Below are 24,774 nucleotides of genomic sequence, written 5' to 3'. Positions count from 1 at the left end.
CTGGCTCATGCCTGTAATCCCAGCACTTTGGGAAGCTGAGGCCTGTGGAACACCTGAGGTCTGGAGTTCAAGACCAGCCTGACCAACATGGTGAAACCCTGCCTCTATTAAAAATACAAAAATTAGCCAGGCTTGGTCGCATGTGCCTGTAGTCCCAGCTACTTGGGAGGCTGAGACAGGAGAATCACTTGAACATGGGAGGTGGAGGTTGCAGTGAGCCAAGATCGTGCCATTGCACTCCAGCCTGGGCAACAAAGTGAAACTCTGTCTCAAAAAACGAACAAGTGAGGATATATAAAATTGAGGAAATCTCAGTAAGATCTGGATTGTCAACACCAATATTATAGTTACACTATTGTACTATATATAGTTTTGCAAGATGTTACCCTTAGGGAAAATTGGATGAGAGAGATACAGGAGCTCTATTAGTTCTTCCTATAGCCTGTGAGTCTAATAATTACTTCAAAATAAAAAGTTGAAATTTAAAAATGGATAGAAATAGAAATAAAATTTGGAGGAACAAATAGGTACCAGGTCTAGGAGGGTTGGTGCTAATGAGAAGCTTGGACACTTAAACTTTATTGGCTTCATGGCAGATCTGTCCCTGGTTGAAAAGGCAGTATACCGATAGAAAATGAGTCACAATAGAGATACGAACCATTTTAAGACCCACAAATGAAAGTGTACATTTCTGGGATTACCATATTTGATCACAAGGAAGGCTGCTAATGCAAAACAAACATAATCTACTTACCTACATAAATAGGTTGGCTCCACTCACTCCAGAGCCCTGCCTCTCTGCATATGGAGCTCACTGCTGCTCTCACTTGAACATCGTACTTAGAAAGATCATCAATTATTGAGATGAATGCATTGGTCATCATTTTTTCTATCTAAGTGGGGAAAAATAGCATTATAAGAATCTTCAGACACCTAATTTAGTTCTGCCAATTATCAAAACGACAGGTCCTATATGGGTCATTTGACTCACCCATCAGCAAGCAATTTAAAATCAACAGGACACAGTTTATGCTAGATGTTTCAGTGTGGATGTGTTGGCAGTCACCCTTCAGGGGAACATTGTCTTGTAACCAAAATATATGAAATGGTCAATGGTCAAGATCCAGGTGATCGTATCCAGGCCCAGCTGATGTTTCCAGACTGAAAGACTGGAGTAGCCTAGGCCAGAATGCTTTATTCCTTCACCTTGTCCCTCCGTAATCTGTGGTTACATTACTAGATAATATCACACGAACGCTAGATTCTCTAGTGTGGAAATGAAGGTATTGTCTCATGAATGAGGCCTTCACCTTTTTATTTTTACTGATCATTGTCACCACCATCCAACTAGTCCCCTTTGCCAGAGATGTGTTCCTGACACCTGCATCTTGAATATCCCCTGGAGGTATTTCTCCCTTTTTTACTCCAGGCCCGTGACCATTGCCTATTTTAGCTCTTATTATCTTTTGCTTGGACTCCTACAGTGGCCACTAACTGATATCTGTATGTCCATTTGTACCTTCCCCACTCACATCTAGTTTTCATGCTGCTACCAAAATTCTTCTATGCAAACGTAGAAACATTTCTTTATTGTGCAAAACTTTTCAGTGGCATCCATTGCCTGTAGTCATGGTTTTAAAAATATATATTTCTTTATTTTTTAACAAAATCCTATAGAGCCACCTGGGAAAAGTCACAGTGTCACATACAGAGTCAGGATTCCAGTGCTGGTCTTATGTCCTGGCATCCAGGCAGACTGAATTACTTGCCACTCGGCTGAAGGAACCATACTCTCTCAAGCATAAAGTCACTCCTTTCCTAGACTGGTATAAGTCAGGCACTATTTACTACTTGCCTGTGATGGGCTAAATATAGAAATTATGACTGCAATTTAGAAGTTTTGATAGCAATTTGACATTGCTATGATATATAAACACATCAGTGAACTGACACGTTACATGTCTTTGGCTGTATTTAATTTTTTCTAGCAAATCATTTTAATTGTATTTGACAGAATACAATTGTCTATGGTAGATTAGACAGTATAAAACACACACACACACACACACACACACACACACACATGCACACACACACACACACACACACACACACACACAGTCCTTCAGTGTAAGTGTTTTGGGAAGCTCTGACTAAGAAAGTCCTTCTCATGTTTTCTCAGCAGACCAGTTTCTCTTCATCCTTACAGATTCCGTTCAATTCCCCTCTGCAGAGCAGGCTGTCTGCCCACACCCCTATCTCTAGCTGCACTGGCTTTTCCTGCTGGAGGGCAATCCCAAGCCTGGGCAAGTGTGTCACAAGATTGGGTCACTCGATGGCAGAAACAGTCTTATATATCCTTATCTCTCACAAAGGAACCAATTTGTAAATATTTGTTGAATCAAATTGAATTGGCTTTGTCTACTCTCAATAAGACATGAGTTGGAATCCTGACTATCCTGTTTTTTTCCTAGCTTTGTGACTGTGAGAGAGTTACTTAATCTCGTTTGCCTCACTTTCCTATAAAATGAGAATGATAATTACATCATAGCATTATTGTGAGGATAGAATAAACTCAAATAATAAAGCTTGACACATAATTGATGCTCAAGAAATGTTGATTGACTTTCTTCTCAGTTCCATTCCCCTTGAAATTTTTGACCATTAGTGCTAATATTTTTTTTTAATTGTGGTAACATACATATAATGAAATTTACTATCTTAACCATTTTTAAGTGTACAATTTTATAATGTTAAGTATTTTCACATTGTGTCACCAATGTTCGACACTCTTTTAATCTTGTGAAACTGAAACTCTGTACCCATTAAACAGTAGCTCTCCATCCACCCTTACCAATTCCTGGTAACCACCATCTTACTCTGTTTCTATGAGTTTGACTATTTAACCTCATAAAAGTAGAATTGGACAGTATTTGTTCTTTTGTAACTGACTTATTTTTCTTAGCATAGGGTCCTCAAGCCTCCTCTGTGTTGTAGCAGAATTTCCTTCCTTTTAATGCTGGCTCATAGCGTGTTGTATGTATACACTGCATTTTGCTTATTCCATTCATTTAATGGGCACTCAGGCTGCTTCTGCCTTTTGGCTATTGTGAATAATGCAGCTATGGACATGGGTGTACAAACATGTCTTTGAATCCTTGCTTTCAATTGTTTTGTATATGTAGCCAGAAGTGGAATTGTTGGATCATATGGAAATTCTGTTTCTAATTTTTTAAGAATTCATCATACCATTTTTTGTTGTTGTTTGTTTGTTTGAGACGGAGTTTTGCTCTTGTTACCCAGGCTGAAGTGCAATAGCGCGGTCTCGGCTCACTGCAACCTCCACCTCCTGGGTTCAGGCAATTCTCCTGCCTCAGCCAAAAATCTAAAATGATGCATCATACCGTTTTTATAGCAGCTGCATCATTTTAGATTTTTCTTTCTTTTTCAGTTGAAATGTCACTCAGTCACCCAGGCTGGAGTGCAGTGGCACAATCTCAGCTCACTGCAACCTCTGCTTCCCTGATTGAAGCAATTCTCCTGCCTCAACCCCCACCCCCACCCTAAAGTAGCTGGGATTAAAGGTGTGCACCACCACATCCGGATAGGTTTTGTATTTGTAGTAGAGATGATGTTTCACTATGTTGGCCAGGCTGGTCTTGAACTCCTGACCTCAGTTGATTCCTTTATGAGACTGCAGGAAACAATAATTTACCTAAGTAAAAATAGGTACAGTACTAACCTATATTACTGAAAATACTGCGGGGTTTCATCATGTTGGCCAGTCTTAAACTTCTTACCTCAGGTCATCCACCTACCTTGGCCTCCCAAAATACTGGGATTACAGGTGTGAGTCACTGTGCCCAGCCATCATTTTAGGTTTTAACTAACAGTAGTACCAATGAGTCTGTATCTAATCTTTTGTATTAGTTTCAACCAAAAGTATGTTCTTTCAAAACAAAAGACCAGTAAGATTTGGTTTATATCTATAATACCTGGGTAGATATAAGTTAACTTTCACCTTGTTAGTACAAAGCTGTAATTTGGTTGCAGTCACTGAAGATCATGTTTTAAATGTCTCTAAAATGAATGTCTGTCTTCAAATACTGGAATGATCTGAGGAATTACCTGTAAATATCCATTCCTTGTATTGTGTATTTTCACTTCATAATCAAAGCAATGGATTGGAAAGGCAGACACTGGTTTCTCCCATTGGATAGAGAGACGAGTTCCTTCAATCTCTGCTGTGACATTCAGTGGAGGATTTATTTGATCTACATTAGGGAATGAAAGATCAGTGATATCTCCTTAGAATCTGTGATCAGAGCTGATAACTCCAACCCACTCACACTTCTCAAGGCATTTCTGAGATAGGCTATTTTCAAAAAGGTCTTACCATCAGGTCTTAATCAACTGATCTCCAAGCCACAGGAAGCTGGTGGCCTCTCATAATACACTTGTCTTACAGTGCTGAAGAAGAAGAGACCCTTTCTGGAAACTACAAGGATTACTACTCCAAATGGAATTGAATGCTTGAATCTCTTCCCCACTTAGCTCATTGCAAGACTCACCCACCATCCCCTTTTACTACTCAAGCTGTACCAAGCCCAGAATAAACCTGACCACTGAGAGAACATTTCCCCGGACCTCCCACCATGCTCTGCCTCTTGCCAGTAGCTATACGACCCTGAGCAAATCACTTCCCCTTTCTGAGATTCAGTTTTTAATCTCATTTTGTTTACTGTGTCTTTGTTTGTTTGGGAGACAGAGGAGCAGGAAGCTTTAGTTTTCTTTTGCATTAAAAAAATGGATTGGGCTAAATTTGTCTTCACTTAGAACTCTAATGTCCTTTCCCTTGAGATCTCACTTGATTGTCTTATGGTCCCTTGAGATGAGTAGAAATTAATTCTTAGCGAGTGTTCTTGTCTTAGGTAATGTGGCTTAGATCTCACAATTAATGGGGCCAAGAGTGGGATCCACTGGCTTCAGAGCCTTCTAGTCCCTAAGAAGAAAATTATTAACCAAGAAAGTACTGATTTCTTTTAGTAATCCTAGGAATTAGCCCCAATAAAATGAAAATTATAAAAGAAAATGAATTCCTATGGTCTATACTAATCATATCCATTTTCATATTAATATTATTTTTTCCTAGGTCTTCCTCAGCATCTTTTTTTTTTGAGATGGAGTTTCACTCTTGTTACCCAGGCTGGAGTGTAATGGCGTGATCTCGGCTCGCCGCAACCTCCACCTCCTGGGTTCAGGCAATTCTCCTGCCTCAGCCTCCTGAGTAGCTGGGATTACAGGCACACACCACCATGCCCAGCTAATTTTTTGTATTTTTAGTAGAGACGGGGTTTCACCATGTTGACCAGGATGGTCTCGATCTCTTGACCTCGTGATCCGCCCGCCTTGGCCTCCCAAAGTGCTGGGATTACAGGCTTGAGCCACTGCGCCCGGCCTCAGCATCTTTTATTGCCAATTTTCATGAAAGTGACATTTTTAGTTTATCTTAGAAATATACTACTGGAGAGAATTGCATAACCTCTTTAGTAAGGGCTATGATTCTTTACACAAAGTTATATCCATTGGCTATAGATATGTCACAGACAAACCATATCCTCTAAATAATATTTTAGTATATTAAACCTTTATGCAAGGCACTGGTCTAAGCACTTTATCATTAGCAACACAATTCTTATGAAAACACAATGGAAGTATTGATTCCTCTCCATTGTTTCAGATAAGATTAGACACAGAGGAATGGTCAGCTCATCCAAGGTCACTCAGTCAGTGGTAGAACCAGGACCCAAGTCCAGGAAGTCTGCCCCCACCCCCAGCAACCCATAATAACCAGCCCACCATTGAAATCTGAAATCTCCATAACCAAAAATGTCATGTGAGAGCACCTGATGAGTTTCATGAACAGAACTATCTGAGATGAGGGAGAGTGTCTTCTCTATTGAGAATTGAGCATATGAAAACAGGAATAGAATTTTTAGAGCTAAGAATTGCACACTGAGAGAGATTCGAGCTGGAGAACATCCAGGAGATGGGCCAGAACAGTGGGAAATGCAGGGAGAGAGATGTTAACCTGGAGAAGAAGGGCTTCTGAATGGGAGGTCTACTAGAATAGCTAAGAGAGGCCACTCTGTAGGGAAAGGACTCAAACGAACTGGGTTGGCACTAGTCCACAACAGCACCCGGGGGCAGAAATTTCACAAAACCTGTCAGAAGTGATGAAAGATTAAATGGTCTCTTTGAAGCAGTTAGTTCACTTTTTCTAGTGCAGTCATTCTCAACTGGGAGAAATTTTACCCCCTGAGGGACATTTGGCAAAGTCTGAAACTTTTTAAAAAATCGTATATCCGGGGCAGAGTGGCATACTCATGGCATCTAGTGTGAGAAGCCAGAGATGATGCGAAATATTCTACCATGCCCAAGACAACCCTCTATAACAGAGTTATCCTTTCAAAATCATTGGTGGTGTTGGGATGGAGGACCCTGTCCCAGTGGTTTTTGAACATGGGCCCTATGCTTACCTAGCATCAGAGAAGTAGTAAAACTAGGTGATCTTTATAACCCTTCCCTCCAGTGCTCAGATTCTGAGGTTATTTCAGATTTGGGTTAAGTCAGTCTTACCAATGGTGTGAAGGGCAAACAGCTGATCAAAGGGCTTGATGGTAGTGTGCTTGCTGGAGCCATTAACAAGAACCACAAGCCAGTCACGCCCTCTGCTGTGGATGAAAGTCCTGGGAAACCAGCATGCAATATTTCTCTCCAGTATGTCTTTGCTGTATTCTTTGCATTCTTCAGTCCAGGAACCATACCTAAATTGTAACACTCATGAGTTTTATAACACTGCAGGAAACAACTATTTGCCTAAGTAAAAATAGGTTCAGTACTAACCTGTAGTAGAGAAAATACTGCGTGTCCTCAGGGGCATCTGTGCCAACAAGCCAGGTGCAGTGAAGGGAAACTTGGTATGGCCTTAAATGTGAATAATTATCTGCTGTAGTGTTTGTGGTGCAGGTTAAATTCAAAGCTGAGGTTCTGGGAGACCCTAGGTAGTCAAAAATAAAAAGAAGAAAAAATTGCCATGGTAGACTCTGAATTTCATGCTTCTTTTGCAACTGCAGTGATCTGAACATCTTATTCATCACCAAAAATAATCATCCTCACATTGTTTTTTTCCCTTGAGAGTCTCGCTCTGTTACCCAAGCTGCAGTACACTGGTATGATCTCAGCTCACTGCAACCTCTGCCTCTGGGTTGGAGTGATTCTCATGCCACAGTCTCCTGAGTAGCTAGGATTACAGGTGTACACCACCACACTCAGCTAATTTTTGTATTTTCAGTAGAGCTGAGGTTTCAGCATGATGGCCAGGCTGGTCTTGAACTCTTGACCTCAAGTGATCCACTGGCCTTGGCCTCCTAAAGTGCTGGGATTACAAGCATGACCCACCATGCCCAGCCATTATCACATATTTCTAGAAACCTTCTAACCACCAAAGGCCAACTTGCTGGAGATAGGGAACTAGAATTATAAAGCCCCCATTTCTGATATTAAATGCTTCCCAGCTATTTTGTTTGGGGTTTGATGGTTGTGTTTGTGCAACGAATGTGTGAAAGTTCAAGAGAATTACAACATATTATCATTTAGAGGTTGATGTCCAGCAACTTTGGTGCTCTAATGCCACATTTGTTAATAACTAGCTGTGAGACAGTGCCCCCCACTCTTTGGACTCTATGTTTTCAATTGTAAAGAAGAGGGTTGGTACACAAAGGTCTTGAGTGTTTCTCTCCATCCTAGAATTGTATGACTCATTAGGTTGTATCCAAATGTTTCATGAATTACATAGGTTGCTGCTCAGAAGAAATGAGTTTTGACAGCACTGAAAGATAATACCACTGCTATGCAGACTTGATGCACATTAGCATGTTAAAGTCTTCTTTAATATACTAGAACTTTAAGAAAATCTTGAATTGGCCAGGCACAGTGCTCATGCCTATAATTCCAGCACATTGTGAGGCCAAGGCAGATGGATATCTCTTGAGCGCAGGAGTTTGAGACCAGCCTGGGTAACATGGAAAAAACCCATATATCCAAAAAATAAAACAAAAATTAGCCAGGTGTGGTGTCAGGTGCCTTGTAGTTCCAGCTATTGGATAGGTTGAGGTGGAAGGATCACTTGAGCTGGGGAGGTCAAGGCTGCAGTGAGCCAAGATCATGCCACTGCATTCCAGCCTGGGCAACAGAGTGGGACCCTGTCTCAAAAAAAAAAAAAAAAAAAACCTTCAAATTTTATTTTATTTTATTATTTATTCTTAATATTTTTGGAAACAGAGTCACTCTGTCACCCAGACTGGAGTGCGGTGGTGTTATTTTTTCACTGCAACCTCCACCTCCCAGGTTTCAGCAATTCTCTTGCCTCAGCTTCCCTAGTAACTGGGATTACAGGCACACGCCACCATGTCCACCTCATTTTTGTGTTTTTAGTAGAGATAGGGTTTCACCAAGTTGGCCAGGCTGGCCTCAAACTCTTGACCTCAAGTAATTCACCTGCCTCAGCTTCCCAAAGTGCTGGGATTACAGTTGTGAACCACTGTGCCCGGCCAAGATTTTAAATGCAACCTTTTAGTGTTTGCTTCATTAAGGATTTCTCAAATTATGTGACTAGAAAGGTTTGTTTTCATTTTAACCTCTCTTGTTGCTGTATTAACTGTTGGTCTTTAGAAGACACTGGGAAACACTGCCTTGTTGGTGGTTGTTCAGAGAAGAAAACAAGCTCTTGCACCCAGGTCAGGAAAGACCACATCAAAATGAGAGCCTTGAGAGACAGAAGGGGGTCTTTTGATCGTAGCTTAAATCAGTTGTAGATCATTTTTATCATTGTCAGCCAGTGTCTTTCAAGAAGCAGAGGGAGAAGATGATGAGAGAGAGCCTTTTATTACCTATAGTGAAATTAGAGAAGTTAAAGATGGATTTCTAGAGAAGTTAAAGATGAGGTATTAAAGAAATACCTCAAATCAGATTGACTTATTCAGCTCATAGTATATATTCATATGCAATATATGCAATTCATAGTATATATTATTGATGCAAAAGTAGTTATGATTTTAATCATTACTTTTGCACCAACCTAATATATGTTCGTCCATGCACCAAATGACCAGAAAGTCCATGCCCCAAATACAGTTTACAGATTCGGAAGACTCTTTGTCTTGTCATTCTCATCCAAGGAATCATTTTATGTGGATTCCACTTGGTTCAAAACAGAAATAATTTTTATTAGTGTCATCCTGTATTAGAATTCTCAGAGGATAATTAGAATTGTAGAAATCTAAATGGCAAAGTGCCTCATAGGTAAAATCCAGTTATTCATTATAGAAAGGGGGAATAGTGATTTGATGTAAAGCATATACAATAATCCATCTCTGTGCTCTTGCATCTACCTTGAATTAGTTTCTGTACTTGTAATCAAGCCCATGCAAATTGGCTAGTATGTGGTCTAGACAAGTTATAACAAGTAAATTGGGCCAGATACAGTGGCTTACATCTGTAACTCCAGCACTTTGGGAGGTGGAGGCAGGTGGATGGCTTGAGGCCAGGAGTTCGAGACCAGCCTGGCCAACAGGGCAAAACCCCATCTCTACAATAGTAATAATACAAAAATTAGTCTGCTATAGGGGTGCATGTCTATAATCCCAGCTACTTGGGAGGCTGAGACATGAGAACCGCTTGAACCCAGGAGGCAGAGTTTGCAGTGAGTTGAGAACACACCACTGCACGTCAGCCTGGGTGACAGAGTGAGACCCTTTTTCAAAAAAAAAAAAAAAAGTAAATGGGAAGATCTTTATGATTCTGTTTTAAGTCACCAACACAATTCAGGAGGCATGGTCTTTTCATCTGGTGATATGAGAAGATAATCGTTTGAAAATTACCTATGAGCTTGACTGACCAAGATAATTATTATTGGGTGAACCCACATATCCCAGAACTTGGTAGCCTGCTTTTCCTCTTTTCTCTCCTCTATTGTGTGTGCACACTTAAGTGTTTGATCAGAAGTATTACTGATTCTAAGTATCAGAAACACCAGCTTTCCACTGGAGGCCAAGGCAGAGACAGTGGATATTTCTGCAAGAATGTTCCAGATGGAACTCAGTTGGTTATAAGAAGTGGCAGCAGCCTTGGTTAGGATGTTGTTGATATGGGAGTACTTGATAAGAACAGATGACTGACTGAAAAAAAAGTGAGTTAGTGTTAATTTTTCTACGTTTCTATAGTTTCAAAATCCAAAACATAGACACTGAACTTTTGGAGGTTCGCTTTACCTGGTGGAGCCTGAACTTCAGCAGAAACCCAGCTGCTGGCCAGAAATGAGTGGTCGTTCTGCAGGATGGTCCGCACACTTGCTGAAAAGCCTTGGTGGAGGATGGTTACACAGTTGCTTTCAGTGATTCTGGTTTCATACTAAAAATAAAACCCCCAAGTTGTGATACATAAAAGAGAACTAGCCTTAAGAGAGCTATTTTAATCAAATCTGCATTTTCTTCCACTTTTTAAATGAAGAGGAAAATGCAATGAAACAGTTTTGCTGGAAAAAAGTCAAAACCATTGTAATAACAACACAGTAATTTCTCAACAACACATGAACACATTATTCTTGTAAATACAAATAAAATATCACAGTTAAACTCAAGTTCTCTTGACCACCATCTCCCCGGAGGTCAATGTTTGACAGAAAATTCTCTAGAATTCTATATTGATTGAAAAATAGTTAATATGAATCACTTCTCCCTTTGTTTGAATGCACTGCACACCTAATATGCAGCAGGTGCCTGAATGTAGCCCCGAGGTAAAACTGAGGCTCTGAGAAGCTAAGTGACCTGTCCCAGGTTGCAAAGGCAGGAAGTGGAAAAACTAGGATTTGAACTTGGTTTCCCTGACTCTCTGCTTTGCCTGCCCGCTTCTTGTTTTACTAGACTACTTTCCCCTGTTCTGTTGTAATTTTAGGGGAAACAGAAAACCAGTATCCAATCCATTGTGCCTAAGAAGTTACTAAACATTCTTCCCTAAGGGAATCATCTGAAAGTTAAAATATTCTGCAATGCTGTGTAATGCTGAACAATATACCCAGCATTAGCTCACAGGCATTCTTGCAGAGACACTATTCTACTGGCAATATAATAAAGAGCCTATCCGTAGTTTTCTTTTTCTTTTCTAATCTAAAATTTCATTTGATAAAGAAAATGCAGTCAAAATGCATATTTAATTCTCAGTAAGGATATCCATTAGAATAAACACTTACGTCATCTTCTTTTGGAGCGTTTATTTTCACTTGATATTCTAGATTAACATTTCTTTGCTCTTGATCAGGATTTGGTTCCCAATGTAAAAGAACTTGAGCCAAACCAGTAACTTTAATGGTAAAATTGACAGGTGGGAGAAGTGAAACTGTTGATTCAGAGAAGAAAGAAACAACACAGTGTTCAACTAGACATAGGCCACACTTTTAAAACTTTTTGAATATTTGTTGTCCTGCAGATGCTGTCCTGGACCTGCCAGCACCACAGACACAGTTGTTCTGCTGTGCCTGAACACCGGGGCAAAGAGAGAGTGGCTATTTTCACCCAAGTAGCTGGGACTACAGGCGCATGCCACCACGCTGGGCTAATTTTTTTGTTATTGTTCAAGTAGAGACAGGGTTTCACCATGTTGACCAGGCTGGTCTCAAACTCCTGACCTCAAGTGTTCTACTCACCTCAGCCTCTCAAAATGCTGGAATTACAGGCATGAGCCACGACGGCCAGTCTACAAGCAGTTTCTTTAAAACTGTTTTTAACTTATCTTTTTTATGCTGCCCAGGTGTTTACCTATAATATCTATATTTTTATTGAAATATGAACATGTTACTGTATCACTATTCACTCTAACCATAATTTTCAAACTGAGGGTCATTAGCCATTAAGAGGCAGTGATAACAATGTATTGGTTTGTGATCAGAATTTTTATTTTAATGATGTGGAAGAAAAATAGAATAGAAAATATCAGTGTGCATCAAACATAATGAGGGCTGTTTCATGTATCTCTTGTTTCCACTACATAAAGATAGTTATAGATATATATTTGTATGTGTGCTGGTACATAATGTAAAAATGTACTTACCTCATTATGAGTCACAGACAAAAATATTTGCAAACAAACTTACTTAAATAGGCCTCTACACAAAGAAAAGCTTTCTTCCCCCTTCATGAGCCACTTTCTGACTTTGCTTTCAAAATATAAACTTTTGTTTAATTACAAAATCACTATCTATTCTTTGAAGAAATATTGGAAAGCACAGGTAAGCACAAAGAAGATAATAAAATTTTTAGAATAATCATACCACTAAGAATGGCATTAACATATGATATATCCACTGTGATTTTGCTGGGCGTGTATTTATTTATTTTTATTTGCAATTAGGACGGTATTGTGTACACAATTATCAAAACTTCTTTTATTCATTTACTAAGTAATCAGGATTTATCCATTGACCTTAACAACCTTCTACACCTCTATATCCACATTTACCACATGAGGATTTTTAGAGCTCTGTTTGTGCTGCGCTGTCCCTTATGGTAGCCACTGGCAACTTATGGCTATCAAAATTTTAATTAGTTAATTAATTAATTTTTGAGACAAAGTCTCACTCTGTCACTCAGGCTGGAGAGCAGTGGTGCGATTTCAGTTCACTGCAACCTCTGCCTCTCAGTTCAAGCTGTTCTGTTGCCTCAGCTTCCCAAGTAGCTGAGATTACAGGCATGTGCCACCATACCTGGCTATTTCTGTATTTTTAGTAGAGTTGGGGTTTCCCCATGTTAGCCAGGCTTGTCTCAAACTCCTGATTTCAAGTGATCCACCTGCCTTGGCCTCCTAAAGTGCTAGGATTACAGGTGTGAGCCACTGTGTCTGGCCTAAATTAATTTAAATTAATTACCATAGTTGCACTATCCATATGTCAAGGGCTCAGTAATCACATATGGCTAGTGGCTACTGCCTTGGACATTACAAAGACAGAACATTGTCATTACCATAGATAGTTCTGTTGACAATGCTAAATTTGGATCATGTGATGGTTTTCCTTAAACTCTGTCATCACACCAAATACATACATCAACAAATTTCAGGATAAAATGCAGTGGAACCTTCTTAATGTTCGGCTATGAAGCCTGCTAATTATTCCCTTGTGTGGGAAGACTTTCCAAATGCGACCACTGGCACCAGCTTTATTCCATGGTGCCCAGCCACCCACACTTGGACTTTGATTTTTCACTGTAGCATAACATTTGCATTTCAACCAACATTAGTTTCTTAAAAAATACAGCATGTTTAAAGCATCTGTCTTCTGATGGGATAAATATTGTCTCTTACAAAAATCCACATACAATGTTCTAATTGACAGTTTAAGAGAAAATAATGCTACCTTTTTACTAACATACTTTTAAAAATAAACATTATTGAATTGAATAGAAGGTCCTTACTCTTTTCATCAGGAAGTAAGTCAGCTTGCAGTATCTCAGTGGCCCCCAAAAGAATCAGTAATATAGGTGCCATGATGATCATATCCTACAGAAAACAAGGGAGATATAAAAATCATCTTGTTGCTATTTTTAAGAAAAACTGATAGCTACTTTCTAACATAAAATATAGTCATTTGACCATTCAACAAACATTTATGGCATATTTGTTATGTGCTAGAAATACAAACATGATGAAATCTTGGATTTTGCCCTTCCAATATAGATTCATAGCCTGAAAGACAGAATGAAACATAAATTGATAAGTGTGAACCTGTTGAAAAACTGCCCCAACAAAGGTGTGTTTAGGGGTACGATAGGAGCAGAGACTTCTGATTTGCCATCTAAAAACTAGAGTTCTTGACACACACTAAGCAGAAAAGACATTCCTGGTGAAACCCAAGGTATATTTAAAGCTGGAAGAGAAGAAAACAATTAGGAGGGGATTGCTTTTCGGCAAGAGAACAGAGCAGATCTCTGAACGGTAGAAGTTCTAGCATAGTCAATAAAAGAAATAAACAACTTTACCATTTTCACTATGAGGATTTAAATATGAGCCAACATGACAGGAAACTTTAAAACAATTTGTAACCTGAGAAAGAGAAACTTTGTATCACCAGTCCAGAAGCAACTTGTGGTACTTTGACTTTGAAGAGGCTTTTTTTTTTTTTTTGGTACCCAAATGGGAGCAGGTCACAAAAGAAATGAAAAACATAGTGATGGACCTGGGGAAAATAAAGAGAATATGTCTACCTCCTTGAAACAATTGGGCAATGAGAATAAATCTAGAGCAGCAAATGTGATAAACAGCCCAATGTGAACACACACAAAAGTCTCAGCATCCTTTTCTACACATCAAAAAGGAAAGTGGGTGATCTCTTTCTGGGAATTGTATATGAGAAATCTTGAGTTTTTCTTCTGCACATTTTGAAAGGCATATTTCATAAGAACTTAGCTTTAAAGGGCAGATAACATGCATGGCTCCACCTGTGTTGTCCTCACTTTGACACAGCAGTTCTTCCTACACTCTTACCACGTGCTCCCCCCAGAGACTGGGTACCAGGCACATGTGGCTGTTATACATGATAGAAATCACTGCCACAGATATTATTCCTACTCATGAAGGAAAGGAGTCTGAAAGGTGAAATAATTTGCCAAAGATCAAACAGCTGTTAAGTAATGGAGCCTAGCCCCCATCTCTGACCTTCCAACAGCAAAACCTACGCTCTGTCAACTTTATAGTACTAATTACAATGATTGATAATTTCAGTTAAAAAATTTATTTATGTGGCTTGATATTTTCTAAATATAATTCCAGTAGAACCATAGGAGAGACCTGGGCTAAATGAATACCTCCAGGAAATAGCACAGAACGCTCTTAACTTCATTATTCCTTCTTAAATTATTACTTAAGTTGCCACTATTACTGCTGAACTTACTAATGAAGTTGGTAAAGTGCCACAACAGCAGGAAAGAATTGGCATATAAATCACTCAATTCCTTTCCAAATAAACTTAAGTATTGCTAATCAGAACTGTGCCAGTTTTGATTTAAAATGCTGTTTCTTTTTTCTCTGAGGACTTCACACCATGTAGAAAATTAAAAAAAAAAAAAAAAAAAAAAGATGATGACAATAGCAGGTACTCTATAATTTTTAAAATATTTTCAACAAGTTAGAATTTTAATGAATTAAGGGAAAACTCTAGTAATCTACTAAGCCTGAGAAGCAAAGGTAAAAATTCCTTAACAACAGCAATAAAGATAGCTTCCTCTTGAAGTTATGAAAGTGATGTCTTGAAATGTTAGCATTTCCTGAAATACTACATATGATCTCATTTTGCACTAATTTTCAATAATAGGAATTCTAGGTCAGAAAAAACTGTAAAATTAATATTCCTTTGTGATTTCTACTGACAGACAAAGTAGAACTATGTTATAAGAGTACTTGCAAAAACAATAAACATCTATTTATCCTTTGCAATTAAACTGTTGAAGTAAATAATAAAACTGTTGAATATCTCAGTGAGGGAGATAATTGAATATTTTATATAAGCAAGCACTCTCCCCTAGAATTTGTCATGGATTCTGATTTTATAGCTGCTAAGAATAGAATTGTTTTTCAAATTTGATCATTCAAAAAATTTTTATTATTAATTTTTGGCCATAAATACTAGATAACTTTTTCATGTTTCATTGTTATATTTTACATTAAAAAAAGATGCTTTTGGAAAAAAATCAGTTGTCCTATAGATGGTACAAGGTACTCAGTTAAGAGTCTAAATATTACCAAGAATGACAGTTTTTTTGTGAGCCAGATAAATGTTACATAAGGTTGAGTACTACTAGAACTTCAGGATTTGATACCATGTTTTCTACAATTCTGCTCACTCTCTGTGGGCCCTTAGTACTTCTGGTCCGTGCAAACAAACAAACAAACAAACAAACAAAACAACCCAAATCTCTTCAGACCATTTATTTAATCCAAGATACACTGTTATATAGACATCAACTGGGTCGTATTTCACTATACAAGAACAGAGCTATTTCATTAGCTTAAATATATATATTGACAGTATGTTCAACTCATTCTTCTCATGGCTACCAATTAAAATGCAGCAGAAAACCATTAAATTGTTAAAATAAGATGCAAACTAAGCAGAATGAAGCAACTGTATGTTGCTTATTTACAATAATCAGGAATACATGCTCAATCTCTAAGAGAAATCATAATCTACTTGTTCATGTAACATTTCATTGAGTCAATCTAAAATTCCTCGAGTGCTCTCTGAGAATCTAGTTTCTGATAGGTGTTACATTTTTTTTTAATGTTGGAGAAAAAATAACCACAATCTCCTTTCCTATAGGTGTTTCTAGAAAGTTGGGTAAAATTTTGACAATTTGCAGTGGATTTCCCCAGTGTTCTTGAGAACTGGTTAAATTCCACTGAAGTTCAGACTTACAAATAGTTTCCCCTCTTTTTTTTCCAACTTATTTTTCCACCTCGGGCATTTGTTTCATAACCAAAGTTATATTGGCATTCCTTTTTGAGTCAACTCTGGTGACACCTAATTCCAGACTCAACCTTAGTGGCAGAAATTGTAAAGCAACTGAGAGGATTCATGCTGTTAGGCTTTTAAATATAGAATTTACTTTCTCTTTTATCCTGTACAGTATAAACAGCAAAAGAAGTTATTTCTTGGAGGATGAAGAATAAATAAATCAAGGTATACACTGTAAAAGACATGTTTACCTAGGTATATTGCATTATACCCCAATGAAAAACTGTACATTTCTAAAGATATAAATGAATAATAAGGACTACTTATCATGCATGCATTTTTTTACTACTACTGTACTTTTGATTAAATTTCCAAAATGGTCCTAAAATATAACTCATAAATTCAGGTTGTGGCCATAGACATAAAATTCTGTCAGTCCAAGTTGAAATGGTGTTGCCACCTTGAGTATTTGGAAAAATAGAAGAAGGAGTTTGCTACAAATTACCCAATGGTTGGCCAGGCGTGCTGGCTCACACCTGTAATCCCAGCACTTTGGGAGGCTGAGGCAGCCTGGCCAACATGGTGAAACCCCATCTCTACTAAAAAATACAAAATTAGCCAAGTGCAGTGGCAGGTGCCTGTAATTCCACCTACTAGGGAAGCTGAGGCGGGAGAATCACTTGAATCCTGGAGACAGAGGATCTGTCGGTTGCAGTGAGCCGAGATTGCACTGCTACAAGCTAGCCTGAACAACGGAGTGAGACACTGTCTCAGAAAAAAAAAAAAAAAAGAAATACACACACACACACAGACACACATCCCAATGGCAATTTCCTGCCAGTTGCACATGGTGCAATTTGTCATCCCACATTCATGCTCCTGGGCGTACCTGTCTAAAGACAATCCTCTTGTTCCAATCAGTACTCATCAGTAGATGGCGAGGACCGTGTCTGTCGTGTCTATGCTCCTGGCTGCAATCCCACCATCTAGCACAGTGTCAGGCACAGGACTGATGCTCAATGTGCCAGGCCCTGTGTGGAACAGAAGCAAATTAGTGCACAGCCCTAATGTGCGATGTGTGGTGGAACCTAACAGAGGAACAAGTTAGGTCAGGAGTGCGGCAGGCTGGGGAGTGTGTAACAAGCCTGGCCCACTTTTGGTACCTTGCCTAAAAATTTCCCATGCAGTGTTTGAAGTAATATAAACAAATGAGGTGATTTGACTTCTAAAACTTTATTATGCTTGGAAATGCAAACTTTTAACAAATAGCTACATAGATTAATTTCTTTTTCAATAACCATGAAAGAGGACACAGTCACTTAAAAGAGAAATTATACCAGGTAATGAAATGTTTGGTGTGATAATTCATTAGACCAAGTATTAAGGATATTATTCAACATGGCTATAAAAGCACCATCACTTTTCATGTGTTTGTTAATTTTAGGTTCATGGATATTAAAAGATTTTATTTTATTTTTTCTCTCTGCATCTCCTTTTTTCTACTTTTTTGGGGGGTTCCATTTCATCCTTTTCTGTCTAAATGGAAATATGCTTACCTTGCTTTGGGTAAATACATTAGTGAACACAAAACCAAGTGAAATATATTCAGCAAATTTGTGTAAATTTTGTATAAAATGAAACATTCTTGGACATTCAAGAACCCCTACCAGAAAGAAAAAGCAGAAGGCCTCCTTCAGTTAGATAAAGTGTCGTTATCTACTTTTTGTTGTTGTTTCTTTATTTGTAGATTTCTTGCTTAACTCTGAAACTTCCTAAGATATTTCATTAAACCTTATACCCTATTTTGGAAACTCATTTATTTTCTAAGAAATCTTGGCAGAATATATGTTCTCATTTTAGTTGCATAAATCATCTGGAGCAGTGCAAAATAAATGTCTTATATTTATATAAGAATTAACAAAACCATAGGTATTGTTTTAATATGAGTCACCTTGCCACCACGGGCTTGCACATCTCAGTTACTGAGCCAAAACACAAGAATAGAATCAACATGACCTGCCTAATAACGCAAGTTTAATAGCACCATTGTTAGTTCTGTCCCTGCTAATAATAATAGAATTATAAGGAGTTTTGTTTCCTCTTTTTGTTGTTTAAAAGTTTGCCATATATTTAGAAGTCATTGTTTCTCACTTTTCCTAACCCCTCCTCCTTGCCCTGGGTGTAATGAAATTATTAGGAGGTGGAGCACAGGGTATTGTAAGAGCCCATGCCATAGAAGAAAGATATTTATTTGCTTACTCTGTGGTGAGTGAAGCGTTTGATTCCCACTTACTGAGAAGTGCGGTGGCCATGCGATCAGAAGCAGCAGCAGGGCATTGAGAACGAACCTTATCTCTGGGTGCACTTTTTAACTTAGAGGCGGTTCTTCACTCTTTCATCATCACAGCTGTAATGGTTAAAAACTCTCAGGCAGCTTCCTTTACGATGGGATGGCAACATGTTTTCTCTAAGCAAATATGGAGGAGGATTTGTACAGAGCAACTATGCAGGAGCCAAACTGGAACTCCCAACAACTGAACTGCTGTCAAATGAAAGAATCTCTCTTGTCCAGATAGTCATTATCTGATAACTGTCTCGTCTGCATTTTCACTCTCTTTCAGAGCTGGTTTGCTATCTTCAGGAGTTGGAATTAACTTTTACTCATGGTGACAAGGTAATCAAATTTTCTATGGGCACTCTAAAGCTTTGCATTTCTGTTTTATTTATTTCTGTTTATTTATGTTTTATTTATGTTTATATAGCTTTGTTTGGCTAGAGTAGTTACTGTGCCTTTATCCCCTATGCAACACTGACACACAATTTGATAGAAAATAGGGCCTGAGGAGTACCCTCTCCCTACTCACAAGGCAAGAGCAGCAGTTCTCAGCCCTTAGAGAATGCCCTTAGCTCTTCTCTGCTTTGTGAGCAGGTCTGGTACTCTCAAGTAAATCTGTGTGGGGGGATGTGTTTCTGGGTGTGATAAATTGCTAGTGTCTGTCACCTCAGATCATGCTACACAAATTGTAGCAATGGCATTGTTGGTCTGTGGGTGAACCACCTTCCTCACATCACACCCATTGTAGCACCCAGCTGTCTTCAGAATGCTTCAATTTCAGCAAACCTACTTGGCTTATCCCGTCTTTTGTACCATTTCTGTTTGATTCCTTATGGGAAATTTAGAGGGAATTGACTACAAAGCTGACTTTAGAAAAAAGTATGGCTTAGAGTGTGAACAGATAAGAATAGTTCTTATTGTATGACCCAAGGTAGAGAGTAGTAGTTGCCTTTGGAAGGAGATCTTCAGTCTTAGCCCAAGAGATGAGTGATGCAGGATTCCCTGTCTCTTTAGTAGCCAGTTGGGAGACTCTCAGAGCAGATGCAGAAAGATGGTTGCCCTGGTTAGATGAGTGGTTCTGTTTGTGAGATGATAGATGGGCCTCCTGGAGGAAATTTCTGAAAGGCTTGGTGTAGGAGCTGTGCAAGTACAGTCAGTGTGTGTGCTTGGGGTTCCCAAGGTGACCATTTTAGCAGTTACCAAAATGAAACTGGTGCAATGATTATCAGGGTGAAATTGTCAGAACTGAAAATGTGATTTTCCTTGGGGAAAGGGGAAGTAAAACAAGGAATAGAGAGAGAGATCCATTTATTTGCTAAGAGGCACCCAGAAAAGTTTAGACATAGTATCAACCATGTGGCCTACTTCTTGAAGTCCTGCACATCTATTTATACATGTAGCATATTTGCCACTAATGAAGCCTTTAAAAATACTTATTAATCATTGTGAGGACAGTACTTTCTGGCTTAAAAGACTGCTTTAATGGTCTCTCTCTCTCTCTCTCTCTCTCTCTCTCTCTACATATATATATATATATATATATGTGTGTGTGTGTGTGTGTGTGTGTGTGTGTATCTCTAGAGAGATACACATATGTATATATGTGTATATCTATATATATAAACATATATGTGTGTGTGCATATATATATATATATATATATATATATATATATATATATATGTATATTTTTGAGACCAAGTCTCCCCGTCACCCAGGCTGGAGTGCAGTGGCACAATCTTTACTCGCTGCAACCTCCGCCTTTCACGTTCAAGTGATTCTCCTGCCTCAGCCTCCCAAGTAGCAGGGATTACTGGCATCCACCGCCATGCCTGGCTAATATTTGTATTTTTAGTAGAGACAGGATTTCACTATGTTGGCCAGGCTGATCTCAAATTCCTGACCTCAAGTAATCTAACTGCCTCGGCCTCCCAAAGTGCTGGGATTACAGGCATGAACCACCACATGATGGTGGTCATGGTCTCTATATTTCTTACATTCATTTACTCAAATATTCATTGAAGGCACCTATGCACTATGCTAGGCATGGTGAAGGGTATAAAGAAAATTAGATCTGGCTACTCCTTCCATACTGCCTTCATGGCTATATGATCTGTAATTAACTACACCAATAAAAACAAGCAAACAAATGAAACAAACACATGCTCATACAGAAACATTGTCTATATGTATCCATATAAGTATAAAGGACAACAGAGGCAGGGACTTGTATTGTTTACAGCAATAATTTCATTATTTATAATACAATATAAATGTCCAAAGGCAGTATAATAGAACACGCTGGAAGAATTCACAAAAGTAGTTTTTTTAAAAAGTGAAATCAGGCCGGGCGCGGTGGCTCAAGCCTGTAATCCCAGCACTTTGGGAGGCCGAGGCGGGTGGATCACGAGGTCGAGAGATCGAGACCATCCTGGTCAACATGGTGAAACCCCGTCTCTACTAAAAATAGAAAAAAACTAGCTGGGCGTGGTGGCGCGTGCCTGTAATCCCAGCTACTCAGGAGGCTGAGGCAGGAGAATTGCCTGAACCCAGGAGGCGGAGGTTGCGGTGAGCCGAGATCGGGCCATTGCACTCCACTCCAGCCTGGGCAACAAGAGCGAAACTCCGTCTCAAAAAAAAAAAAAAAAAAAAAAAAAAAAAAAAGTGAAATCAAATGTGTCTGCATACCTTAAGCAAAACAATGTGAGTTTAGCCAAATAGAAATATGAATAGTAATAATATGAAAATCAGGGTTAAGTGGCTGCACCATGAACTCTGGATAAAAGAGCTTCTTAAAGATATCAACTTCTAGAACTTGATTCCATGGAAATAATGAAAACTGTAGATCAAGATTTATGTAAAAGAGAACAAAATTCATTGTACTTTTACTTGGAATAGTAAAAGTAATATAGGAATAGTGAAGAGAAATATGTAACTGCTCAAGGTGGAAATATGTGATGTGGGTGTTAAAAGGAATGTTTATCAAGAACTTTATTTTTCTTTTGAGACAGGGTCTCGCTCTGTCACCCAGTCTGGAGTGCAGTGGCAGGATCTCAGCTCACTGCAATCTCTGCCTCCTGGCTTCAAGTGATTCTCATGCCTCAGCCACCAGAGTAGCTGGGATTACAGGCATGTGCTACCATGCCAGCTAATTTTTGTATTTTTAGTAGAGACAGGGTTACACCATGTGGGCCAGGGTGGTCTCAAACTCCTGGCCTCATGTGATCCTCCCACCTTGGCCTCCAAAAGTTCTGGGAATTCAGGCATGAGCCAATCAAGAACTTTTAATAACATGAGGTATCATGAAAAAATGTTAAGTAAAACAACAGGAGGGTATAAACACATGTAATTTTTTTTTACAGTCTTATTTTTGGTGAGAAGATCAGATTGATAGGAAAAATTATCTCTAAGTGGTAGGTGTATTAGTTAGCTATTGCTACAGAACAACCAACCACAGATCCCTCAGTGGTAAACTGTGATAGGCATGCATTTCTAGCCCAAGTGTCTGAGTTTTGAATGGGACCTGTCTAATCTTGGGCTGGGCTCCAGATCACAGAGTGAGTTCAGATTTGTTCCAAGTATCTGCCATTCATTTGGAATGAGTGAGTACCCAGGGCATAACCTTTATATAGTGACAGCAAAAGTGCAAGAGAGCAGGACCAATTGCACAATCACACATCAAGCATATGCTCATGTTACATTCCCTGACATTGCAAGAGTTTGAGCAAATTGCATGGCCAAGCCCAGAGTCAGATGGACGAAGCCCAAAGTACATTCCACCATGATAAGGCCACAAGAAGGGTGTGGCATGGACATCTCTTAGTAGGGAGTAAAGTAATGAGACCAACAGTTCATTCTACCAAGGCAACGTTAATGTTTCTTTTACTTTTATCCTGCATTTCTATATTTACAAATGTTTTATTCTGTATAAATTCGGGAAGAAAAAGTTATTTTAAAAAATATTAGAAACATACAGATCAATTTCATAGAATCGAGAGTCCAAAAATAAACTCTTGCATTTAGGTCAATTGATTTTTGAGAAGACTGTCAAGACAATTCGGTGGGAAAAAGATCAATCTTTGAAGAAGTGGTGCATATCTGCATGCAAAAGAATGCCTCACAGCATAGATAAAAATGAATTCCAATGGAGTAAAAGACCTAGAAGTAACAGGCAAAACTGTAAAATTCTTGGAAGAAAACACAGGCATAAATCTTCGTGATCTTGGGTCAAGCAATGGTTTCTTTTCCCTTCTCTCTCTTTCCCTTTCCAGACGGAGTCTTACTTAGTCCCCCAGGCTGGAGTGCAGTGGTGTGATCTCAGCTTACTGCAAACTCCCCCATCTCCTAGGTTCAAACGATTCTCCTGCCTCAACCTTCTGAGTAGTTGGGATTACAGGCACGTGCCACCACCCCCGGATAATTTTTGTATTCTTAGTAGAGACAGGATTTCGCCGTTTTGGCCAAATGGGTCTCAAACTCCTGACCTCGGGTGATCTACCCGCCTCAGCTTCCCAAAGTGCTGGGATTACAGCTATGAGCCACTGCACCCAGCCAGTAGTTTCTTATATAAGATGGAAAAGCAGACACAACAACAACAACAATAAAATAGATAAATTGGATTTTACCAAAATTGAAAGCTTTTGTGCTTCAAAGGATACTATCAAGAAAGTGTAAAGTGGCCAGGTGCAGTGGCTCAGATCTCTAATCCCAGCACTTTGGGAGGCCAGGGAGGGCAGATCACCTGAGGTCCGGTGTTCAAGACCAGCCTGGCCAACATGATGAAACCCCGTCTCTACTAAAAAAATACAAAAATTAGCCAGGTGTGTTGGCGGGTGACTGTAATCCCAGCTACTCAGGAGGCTGAGACAGGAGAATAGCTTGAACCCGGGAGATGGAGGCTGCAGTGAGCTGAGATAGTGCCACTACATTCCAACCTGGGCAACAGAGCAAAACTCTATCTAAAATAAAGTAAAATAAAAATAAGGGAAGTCAAAAGACAAGCCACAACATGGGAAAAATATTTGCAAATATATATCTGACAAGGAATTTTTATTTAGAATATGTCAAAAACTCTTATAAACAAACAATGAAAAGAAAAATAACCCAGTACAGCCCAGGAGCTTGAGGCTATGGTGAGTCATGTTCAGTCCACTGTATTCCAGTCTGGGTGACAGAGCAAGACCTTGTCTGAAAGAAAGAAAGAAAAATGAAAAGAAAGGAGTAAAATAACTCAGTTTAAACGTGAGATAAAGAATTTGAACAGACATATCTCCAGAGAAGATGTACCAATAGCCAAGATGCTTAGGAACATCTGCTCAATATCATTGGCCATTGGAAATGCAAATTAAAACCACATTGACAGACCGCTTCACACCCACTCCAATGGCTGAAATGAAAAGGACAATAACAAGTGTTCATGAAGATGTGGGAAAACTGGAACCCTCATATACTGTTGCCAGGGAGGTAAAGTGAGGCAGCCAGTTTGGAAACAGCCTGGTAGTTCCTCAAAAGATTAAATATGGAGTTTCCATACTTCCCAACAATTGCATTCCTAGGCAAATACCCACCTGAGAGAATTAAAATCATGTATCTACATAAAAATTTATATGTGGATATTCACAGAAGAATTAGTTGCAATAGCCAAAGAGTGAAAACAACTCAGATGTTCAGCAACTAATGAATGGATAAAATGTGGTGTATTCAAAAGAAGCACTGATACTGCAACATGGTTGAACCTTGAACACATGAAGCTAAGTAAAAGAAGTCAGTCACAAAAGATTACACACTGCATAATTCCACTTACATGAAATGTCCAGAATAAGCAAAATCTATAGAGATAGAAAATGGATTAATGGTTGCCTATGACTTTCAGGGGATGAGG

The 24,774-nt window shown here is 39.0% G+C and overlaps 1 protein-coding gene across 4 annotated transcripts in view; it reads right to left on the bottom strand.

Moving 5' to 3' along the window:
* Positions 1-18,944, bottom strand: part of IL5RA (interleukin 5 receptor subunit alpha) — a 43,483-nt gene extending 24,539 nt beyond the window's left edge. For 2 of the 4 annotated variants that reach the window (XM_010337869.3, XM_074404887.1), the window contains exons 1-8: positions 17,448-17,691; positions 13,524-13,608; positions 11,309-11,454; positions 10,332-10,470; positions 6,907-7,060; positions 6,640-6,827; positions 4,129-4,274; positions 755-893 (exon numbers count right to left, since the gene is read on the bottom strand). In XM_010337869.3, coding sequence (XP_010336171.2) covers positions 755-893; positions 4,129-4,274; positions 6,640-6,827; positions 6,907-7,060; positions 10,332-10,470; positions 11,309-11,454; positions 13,524-13,608; positions 17,448-17,486 — 1,036 coding nt within the window. In that variant the 5' untranslated portion in view covers positions 17,487-17,691. Of the gene's footprint in view, positions 1-754; positions 894-4,128; positions 4,275-6,639; positions 6,828-6,906; positions 7,061-10,331; positions 10,471-11,308; positions 11,455-13,523; positions 13,609-17,447; positions 17,692-18,817 lie in introns of those variants that run through there. The other 2 variants (XM_074404888.1, XM_074404889.1) reach the window with 2 other exon arrangements.
* Between the last annotated feature and the right edge of the window lie 5,830 nt (positions 18,945-24,774).

The sequence above is a fragment of the Saimiri boliviensis genome, chromosome 8, assembly GCF_048565385.1.
Source record: "Saimiri boliviensis isolate mSaiBol1 chromosome 8, mSaiBol1.pri, whole genome shotgun sequence".
NCBI lineage: Eukaryota > Metazoa > Chordata > Mammalia > Primates > Cebidae > Saimiri > Saimiri boliviensis.
The sequence above is the reverse complement of the archived record's forward strand: the minus strand, read 5'-3'. Positions and strand labels throughout refer to the sequence as shown.